Genomic DNA, 10,000 nt, shown 5'->3' on the forward strand with positions numbered 1-10,000 from the left:
GGGCATTGATCCTGTTTCTGCACTGAAACCTCTTACATGGGACCACGTCACGGCTGGTTACCTCCTGCTCAATCTCCTGCCATGCCGCCGCCCTCCCCACCTGCCTAGCTGGCCTCCTCCTCCCGTCCCGATGAAAAAGCGCTTCCCTCCTTGCCCTTTCTGTCTGAAGGAGCACTTCCATGGAGGCATGCGAAAACCTGGGCGCCACCCTTGCTCTGGCTGCTGCCATCTGCCAAACATGCAGGTTGCCAGTCTCCCAACCAATGTCCTACTTTGCCGTTCCTTTCAGTCGATTGCAGGCTGCATTTTAAACATAGCATGAGCGATGACTTACCTGTCGTGACACGACAAGTTCCCACCATTCGCCAGCCTCTAATCTCACTGTAGTTGAAGATCACAGTCTACCCTGGCCGGCCCGTGTATACTGACGTCTAATAATATAATTCTAAGCATTCAGTGTTACCATTTATTTTCAGTGAAAATCATTATTTCCTCTCAGGTCTGGTTCCCGCTGATTATGATGACGTTGATATTGGAGCCATTGACACTCAGGATGGGCACGTTTTGCTGGACAGTGGTCCTGATGATCTCTTCACACTGACAAGTGCCGGCGGTGATCTCTCCACTCTTGGTGAGTTAAACTCCCACAGTCACCAGCTGATCCATTTTATCTGCTATCACCCAGCGGTAAAAAAAAAACAACGCGGTGAATGGAGCTGGAAAACATTCAGAGGCCACCAAATTCCAGTCCCCTCTACGTTATTGACACATATATAGATAACCCGCACTGAACCCGCTTTCAGTCCAGTCATTAATCCATAATCTTTGTCTCCACAGTATACAGCTCTCAAACCCGAACTGATCCCGCTTCCAGTCCAATCATGAATCCATCATCTTTCTCTCTCCAGTATACACCTCTCAGACCCGCACCGTTCCCGCTTTCAGTCCAATCACTAATGCATAATTTTTCCCTCCACAGCATACAGCTCTCAGACCCGCACTGATACCGCTTTGCTGGTTCCCTCCAGTCCTGAAAACAATGAGGATGTTCACTGTGACACGTTCACAATAGCAGACATTCCACTAACAATGGGCAGTGACTGTGTGGTTCAACATCTTACATCTCCATCACACCGGTAAGATGAATGCTTTATTATTTGTTCCATGTATTTGTGCTGACACGGCAGTCCCGGCTGTTTCCGATATTAATATGATAATTAATGGTGTTTTCAATGGTCAGTGATTCCAAAGTATCAGAAGAGAACATTTTCTGTACTTACTAAAGATATAGGAGGCTTATTGAAGCAGAAATATTCTGAGGAGATCAGATACGGTATTTGATGTATTTGTTTGATGGGTAACATTGCTGTAAATCTCTCAAGTCGTTTTTGTTGTCTTTTCAGGTAAAAGTCAGCCTCAAATCCTGTGAATGATGTCTGGAGGCGAATCTGTGTTAAATCTGAGGGAATGGCATGAATTTTTCCAACAGTGTGAACATGATGAATGTGCTTTGCTTTACTATATAAACATCACTTTATTTTAATTAACTATCATTTTACTTTGTGTTGAAATAACTAGATTTGGCTTTTCTCCATATTTTGTTTGAAGGTGTGTGTTTTCTGTTTAATTAAAATACACAACAGAATTGATATCGGATCATTTCTCTGTCTATACAAATAGTGAGATATATTACTCCACATTTAATTACCAGCACTGTTACAGAGATGAAAATCATTGCTGATTAATAAAGAGTTTATGTAATGTTCGTTTTGTAACCGATTCACTTTTCCATAGCCTGTTAAAAAAAGGTTCAGAACACGTCAGGTGACAAATAAATTGTCTGTCTCTTTAATCTGCATTTATTGTATCTGCTTCCTCCATCGCCATCTACTCGATGTGGACAAATTACTGCAGTTTATAATGTAAGTGCTGATGTACAATAGGAATAACCTTAAAAATAATTTTTAAAAGCATTTATTCAATGTAGCAGTTGGAATTTGTGCCTTTGTCAATATCAAAAACTCTTTTATGTTTCAAGTGCTAAATAAACACCAATTCCTAGATACAATACAATGTTCTTTTACTGTGCTACACTCTCCCAGAGGATGGCGTCAGAGTAGGAGAATCTGGTCAGAAATCCATGCGTTTTTGCCGTCAATTTTAAACATTTCAGTGAGTTATCAGCAGAGCGCAATTGTTACTCTGTCGGGAGAGCAGCAACACCATGCATTACTCTCCAGAAAATTGTGATTTTTCTGACTCGTTGGCTTACTGAAATACCCGTATCAACCAGCAGATGAAGACCATCATTTGAATTGAAAACGAATCATGCTGGAAATACTTAACAGCTAAGATATCATCTGTGGCGAGAGCTTTGAATGTTAATGTGATTTCTTCAGAAATATATATTAGTCAAAATTTATTACTTTTAGCAAATACAGAACCAGGGAAAAAGGGGGACTTGAGAGAGTAAAATAGTGAAGGTTTGTGTTAAGATGGAGGCAATTGTGATGAAATGAATCCTGCCCCACTTTACTCTTTGTTATCAATGTCCCTGTGATCTGCAACAATTCATTCTCCCCACCCTGACGTTGTCATTAAACCTGCAGACTATGGAATCGCTGTTGATGTTTTCTGAAAAGACCTCTACCTTGGGGAGCCTAAACACGAACTCTCTGACATATCGCTCCACCTCACCCAGACCATGACCACAACACTGTACATCATGTCATCCTTTCCCATACTATCATTGAACTCATTTCCTCTTGAGATCTTCACCCCGTGCCTGTAACCGCGCACAGACCCATCTAAATCCTGCAAACATCCACAAACAAGACTACCTCGATAGACTCAACATTTCAATCTGTTCCTTTCCGATGGAGCTTAACTCTTTCCATTGCACTTTCTCCCCTTGTCTTCTGCTGTCGCCAACCACGATTTTAACTACTCTGGTGTCCTGGCCAGCAATGTTTCCTTTTCGCCATGGACATCCAGTCCAACACTGTAAACAGGACATGTAGACTCCCTCAACTCCATCCCTCCCCAGGCCGTCCAACCACTCTACATTTACATCTCCCACCAAGATGTTCATTCCCTTTAAACTTCTCTTTCTCTCTCCAGAGCATATAATTCTGCTGAAACTCTATCACTCACCAGGAAGATCAATCCCTTTAAAACCCAATCCATTCAAGAAATTCGGATCCCTACTACTCCATCCCTCATCAGGCCGGCCATACCCTCAACACTTCTGTCACTAACCAGGATGTTCAAACCATCGACAAGTTAGCCCATTCAAAATATTCAGTTCTCTACTTTACCATCCCATACCGGGATGTCCAGTCGCTTTACAATCCATCTTCTACCAGGATGTACCTTCCACATACACCAGTATCTCTGACTACGACGTGCAGCCTCTCTGCATCGTTATCACTTGCCCAGCCAACCAGTCCTTTGACACCCTCAACTCCCACCAGCACACGGCATCTTGTTTGGGTGCATTGATGACTATTTCAGTGTAGTTTCCTGACCTAATTCTCAACTGAAAGGAATGAACTTTGAACAAAGAACAAAGAAAATTACAGCACAGGAACAGGCCCTTCGGCCCTCCAAGCCTGCGCCGATCCAGATCCTCTATCATGAACATGTCACCTATTTTCTAAGGGTCTGTATCTCTTTGCTTCCTGCCCATTCATGTATCTGTCTAGATACATCTTAAAAGACGCTGTCGTCCTCGCGTCTATCACCTCCGCTGGCAATACATTCCAGGCACCCACCACCCTCTGCGGAAAGACATTTCCATGCATATGCCCCCTAAACGTTTCCCCTTTCACTTTGAACTCGGGACACCTTGTAATTGAATCCCGCAATCTGTGAAAAAGCTCCTTGCTATCCAACCTGTCTATACCTCTCATGATATTGTACACCTCAATCAGGTCCCCCCTCAACCTCCATCTTTCCAATGAAAATAATCCTAATCTACTCAACATCTCTTCATAGCTAGCGCCCTCCACACCAGGCAACATCCTGGTGAACCTCCTCTGCACCCTCTCCAAAGCATCCACATCCTTTTGGTAATGTGGCGACCAGAACTGCACGCAGTGTTCCAAATGTGGCCGAACCAAAGTCTTATACAACTGTAACATGTCCTGCCAACTCTTGTACTCAATACCCCGTCCGATGAAGGAAAGCATGCCGTATGCCTTCTTGACCACTCTATTGACCTGCGTTGCCACCTTCAGGGAACAATGGACCTGAACATCCAAATCTCTCTGTACATCAATTTTTCCTAGGACTTTTCCATTGACTGTATCGTTCACTCTTGAATTGGATCTTCCAAAATGCATCATCTCGCATTTGCCCTGATTGAACTCCATCTGCCATTCCTCTGCCCAACTCTCCAATCTTTGTATATTCTGCTGTATTCTCTGACAGTCCCCTTCACGATCTGCTACTCCACCAATCTCAGTGTCGTCTGCAAACTTGCTAATCAGACCACCTATACTTTCCTACAAATCATTTATGTATATCACAAACAACAGTGGTCCCAGCACGGATCCCTGTGCAACACCACTGGTCACACGTCTCCATTTTCAGAAACTCCCTTCCACTGCTACCCTCTGTCTCCTGTTGCCCAGCCAGTTCTTTATCCATATTGCTAGTACACCTTGGACCACATGCGCCTTCACTTTCTCCATCAGCCTACCATGGGGAACCTTATCAAACGCCTAACTGAAGTCCATGTATATGACATCTACAGCCCTTCCCGCATCAATCAAATTTGTCACTTCCTCAAAGAATTTTATTAAGTTGGTAAGACATGACCTTCTCGGCACATAACCATGCTGCCTATCACTGATAAGCCCACTTTCTTCCAAATGGGAATAGATCCTATCCCTCCGTATCTTCTCCAGCAGCTTCCCTACCACTGACGTCAGGCTCACCGGTCTATAATTACCTGGATCATCCCTGCTACCCTTCTTAAACAAGGGGACAACATTAGCAATTCTCCAGTCCTCTGGGACCTCACCCGTGTTTAAGGATGCTGCAAAGATATCTGTGAAGGCCCCAGCTATTTCCTCTCTCGCTTCCCTCTGTAACCTGGGATAGATCCCATCCAGACCTAGGGACTTGTCCACCTTAATGCCGTTCAGAATACCCAACACTTCCTCTCTCCTTATGCCGACTTGACCTAGAGTAATCAAACATCTGTCCCTATTCCCAACATCCGTCATGTCCCTCTCCTCGGTGAATACCGATGCAAAGTACTCGTTTAGGAGCTCACCCATTTTCTCTGACACCACGCATAACTTTCCTCCTTTGTCCTTGAGTGGGCCAATCCTTTCTCAGGTTACCCTCTTGCTCCTTTTATGTGAATAAAAGGCTTTGGGATTTTCCTTAACCCTGTTTGCTAAAGATATTTCATGACCCCTTTTAGCCCTCTTAATTCCTCGTTTCAGATTGATCCTACATTCCCGATATTCCTTCAAAGCTTCGTCTTTCTTCAGCCGCCTAGACCTTATGTATGCTTCCTTTTTCCTCTTAGCTGGTCTCACAATTTCACCTGTCATCCATGGTTCCATAATCTTGCCATTTCTATCCCTCATTTTCACAGGAACATGTCTCTCCTGCACGCTAATCAACCCTTCTTGAAAAGCCTCCCACATATCACATGTGGGTTTACCTTCAAACAGCTGCTCCCAATCTACATTCCCCAGCTCCTGCCGAATTTTGGTATAGTTGGCCTTCCCCCAAATTAGCACTCTTCCTTGAGGACCACTCTCATCTTTGTCCATGAGTATTTTAAAACTTACTGAATTGTGATCACTATTCCCAAAGTAGTCCCCTACTGAAACTTCAACCACCTGGCCGGGCTCATTCCCAACCACCAGGTCCAGTATGGCCCCTTCCCGAGTTGGACTATTTACATACTGCTCTAGAAAACCCTCCTGGATGCTCCTTACAAATTCTGCTTCATCTAGACCTCTAACACTAAGTGAATCCCAGTCAATGTTGGGAAAATTAAAATCTCCTATCACCACCACCCTGTTGCTCCTACACCTTTCCATAATCTGTTTACATGTTTGTACCTCTATCTCACGCTCCCTGTTGGGAGGCCTGTAGTACAGCCCCAACTTTGTAAGCGCACCCTTCCTATTTCTGAGTTCTGCCCATTTTGCCTCACTGCTCGAGTCCTCCATAGTGACCTCCTTCAGCACAGCTGTGATATTCTCTTTGACAAGTGATGCAACTCCACCACCCTTTTACCTCCCTCTCTATCCCACCTGAAGCATCGATATACTGTGATATGTAGTTGCCAATCATGCCCTTCCCTCAACCAAGTCTCAGTAATAGCAATAACATCATATTCCCAGGTACTAATCCAAGCCCGAGGTTCATATGCCTTACCTACTACACCTCTTGCATTAAAAAATGCACCTCAGACCACCAGTCCCTTTGCGTTCATCATCTGCTCCCTGCCTGCTTAGTCACACTGACTTCATTGTTCGGGAGCAGAGAGTGCGAGCGAGTGAGCAGCTGGGAAGGTCATTTTCAAAGCAAACTTAATTTCCTTTTGTTTTCGGCGGAGACTAGGGGGCTGCTGGGTAAGTAAAAACCTATATATTTGGGATGTTTAAAATAACTTACCTTTCATTGCAGCAGCTTATTCGGGAAGCAGAGAGTGCGAGGGAGTGAGCAGCTGGGAAGGTCAGTTTCAAAGTAAACTTAATTTCCTTTTGTTTTCGGCAGAGAGCAGGGGGCTGCTGGGTAAGTTAAAACCTATATATTCGGGCTGTTTAGAATAACTTACCTTTCTTTGCAGCAGCTTATTCGGGAGCAGAGAGTGCGAGGGAGTGAGCAGCTGGGAAGGTCAGTTTCAAATTAAACTTAATTTCCTTTTGTTTTCAGCGGACCTCCAGGGGGCTGCTGTGTCAGTAAAAACCTATACATTTGGGCTGTTTAAAATAACTTACCTTTCATTGCAGAAGCTTATTCGGGAGCAGAGAGTGCGAGCGAGTTTGCAGCTGGGAAGGTCAGTTTCAAAGCAAACTTAATTTCCTTTTGTTTTCGGCCGAGACCAGGGGGCTGCTGGGTAAGTAAAACCCTATATATTTGGGCAGCGGCTGAACCCGAGACACTACACTGTAGTGTCTCCCAACCGCCCTCCTCCTCGTACCAAAAAAAAGGAATCGGTGGTGTGTAGATAAGGAAAGGCATTTTCGATTTTTTTTTTTATCGTGTGATTGGTACAAACTTTTCGTTCCTTTTTTATTTAACTAAGTTAAGCTTAAGATTAGAAATGGCAGGAGATCTCAGACCCGTGTCATGCTCCTCTTGCTCAATGTGGGAGCTCAGGGACACGGCTGATGTCCCTGACTCCTTCACGTGCAGGAAGTGTGTCCAGCTGCAGCACTTGTTAAACAGCATGACGGCTCTGGAGCTGGGGGCGGACTCACTTTGGAGCATCCGCGATGCTGAGGTGGTCGTGGATAGCACGTTTAGCGAATTGATCACACCGCAGATTAGGATTGCTGAGGGAGAAAGGGAATGGGTGACCAAAAGGCAGAGAAAGAGCAGGAAGGCAGTGCAGGAGTCCACTGCGGTCATCTCCCTCCAAAACAGGTATACCGTTTTGGATACTGTTGAGGGAGATGGCTCACCAGGGGAAGGCAGCAGTAGCCAGGTTCATGGCACCGTGGCTGGCTCTGCTGATCGGAAGGGCGGGAAGACGAGTGGAAGGGCTATCGTCATAGGTGATTCGATTGTTAGGGGAATAGATAGGCGGTTCTGTGGTCGAAAACGAGACTCCCGAATGGTATGTTGCCTCACAGGTGCACGGGTCAGGGATGTCTCAGATCAGCTGCAGAACATTCTGAAGGGGGAGGGCGAGCAGCCAGTTGTCATTGTGCACATAGGCACCAACGATATATGTAAAAACGGGATGAGGTCCAACCAGCAGAATTTAGGGAGTTAGGAGCCAAGTTAAAAAGTAGGACCTCAGAGGTAGTAATCCCAGGATTGCTACCAGTGCCAAATGATAGTCAGAGTAGAAATGAAAGAATAGTCAGGATGAATGCGTGGCTTTGGAGATGATGCAGGAAGGAGGGGTTCAGTTTTTTGCGACATTGGGACCGGTTCTGAGGGAGGCGGGACTATTACAAATTGGACGGTCTACACCTGGTCCGGACTGGAACCAATGTCCTTGGGGGTGCTTTTGCTACTGCTGTTGGGGAGGGTTTAAACTCATGTGGCAGGGCGATGGGAACCAAATGAGGAGGTCAGTGTACGGTGAGGAGGTAGTAACTAAAGCCTGTAAGGAACTAGATAGAACAAAGAACAAAGAAAATTACAGCACATGAACAGGCCCTTCGGCCCTCCAAGACTGCGCCGATCCAGATCCTCTATCTAAACATGTCGCCTATTTTCTAAGGGTCTGTAACTCTTTACTTCCTGCCCATTCATGTATCTGTCTAGACACAGCTTAAAATACGCCATCGTGCCCGCGTCTACCACCTCCGCTGGCAACGCATTCCAGGCACCCACCACCCTCTGTGCAAAGAACCTTCCACGCACATCACCCCTAAACTTTTCCCCTTTCACTTTGAACTCGTGAACCCCAGTAATTGAATCCCCCACTCTGGCAAAAAGCTCCTTGCTATCCACCCTGTCTATACCTCTCATGATTTTGTACACCTCAATCAGGTCGCCCCTCAACCTCCGGCTTTCTAATGAAGATAATCGTAATCTACACAACCTCTCTTCATAGCTCGCGCCCTCCATACCAGGCAACATCCTGGTGAACCTCCTCTGCACCCTCTCCAAAGCATCCACATCCTTTTGGTGTAGTGTCTCGTGTTCAGAAACGGCCCAAATATATAGCTTTTAACTTACCCAGCAGCCCGCTGGTGGTCCACCGAAAACAAAAGGAAATTAAGTTTACTTTGAAACTGACCTTCCCAGCTGCTCTCGCTCGCACTCTCTGCTCCCGAATAAGCTGCTGCAATGAAAGGTAAGTTATGTAAACATCCCAAATATATTGGGTTTTACTTACCCAGCAGTTCCCTGGTCTCCGCCGAAAACAAAAGGAAATTAAGTTTACTTTGAAACTGAGAATCAAAGCTTTTCACTCGCTCGCACTCTCTGCGCCCGAATAAGCTGCTGCAATGAACGGAAAGTAATTTTCAACAGCCCAAATATATAGGTTTTTACTTACCCAGCAGCCCACTGGTCTCTGCTGAAAACAAAAGGAATTTAAGTTTACTTTGAAACTGACCTTCCCAACAGCTCACTCGCTCGCAGTCTCTGCTCCCGAATAAGCTGCTGCATTGAAAAGGCAGCTTCTAGCTGCCATGCCTACCTTATCTTTACACAACCCATTCCAAATTCGAATCCTCGAATTACTATCTTCATAACTGAGGATAGGCAGGTAGCTCACAATGTCTATCATTCGCCACAAACTCAGAGAACTACCTTGATTATGCACCCCGACTTCCTCCATCATGCTTCGTGTCAGTTCTCTATTGCCTTTTCCAGGTATGTCCGTCTCTGTGACAGCAGTTCCAACGACGCCATCTTCCACATCATCATTTCCGAATTGGCTTCTGTCTTTGCTCGGCTGAAGACTCCCCTTCTTCGGGCACATGACCTGCAATTCCGCCCTCATCCCTTCTCGTCGCCACCAGAGCCATGATCCAGTTCGCCTTGTCCTCACTTTCCACAGCAACACTTACATATTCTACAGTTTTCTACAATTTCTGCGACTTCCTGTGCCATGTGACCACAAAAGGTATCAGTCCCCCCTCTCCTTTAAACAATCCAAAGGCTCTATTCCCTTTGTGAAACCCTAGTTTAGTGTTCTATCTATCCCAGAATCAATCCTCTTCCCACAAAAACATCTCATGCAAGTGTCGGATGAAGCGACACCTGTTCTTTCCCCTCCTCCCTTTTCACAGAGAGTGTGCCGAACATTCTTTCTGAATGAACCAAGCATCTAATTGTACTT

The 10,000-nt window shown here is 45.4% G+C and overlaps 1 protein-coding gene across 1 annotated transcript in view; it reads left to right on the forward strand.

The window, feature by feature from the left end:
* Nucleotides 1-1,967, forward strand: part of LOC137360168 (scavenger receptor cysteine-rich type 1 protein M130-like) — a 37,366-nt gene extending 35,399 nt beyond the window's left edge. The window contains exons 16-18 of the mRNA XM_068025717.1: nucleotides 500-631; nucleotides 980-1,136; nucleotides 1,404-1,967. Coding sequence (XP_067881818.1) covers nucleotides 500-631; nucleotides 980-1,136; nucleotides 1,404-1,407 — 293 coding nt within the window. The 3' untranslated portion in view covers nucleotides 1,408-1,967. The remainder of the gene's footprint in view (nucleotides 1-499; nucleotides 632-979; nucleotides 1,137-1,403) is intronic.
* Nucleotides 1,968-10,000: the final 8,033 nt, after the last annotated feature.

Source organism: Heterodontus francisci, unplaced genomic scaffold (assembly GCF_036365525.1).
Source record: "Heterodontus francisci isolate sHetFra1 unplaced genomic scaffold, sHetFra1.hap1 HAP1_SCAFFOLD_216, whole genome shotgun sequence".
NCBI classification, from domain to species: domain Eukaryota; kingdom Metazoa; phylum Chordata; class Chondrichthyes; order Heterodontiformes; family Heterodontidae; genus Heterodontus; species Heterodontus francisci.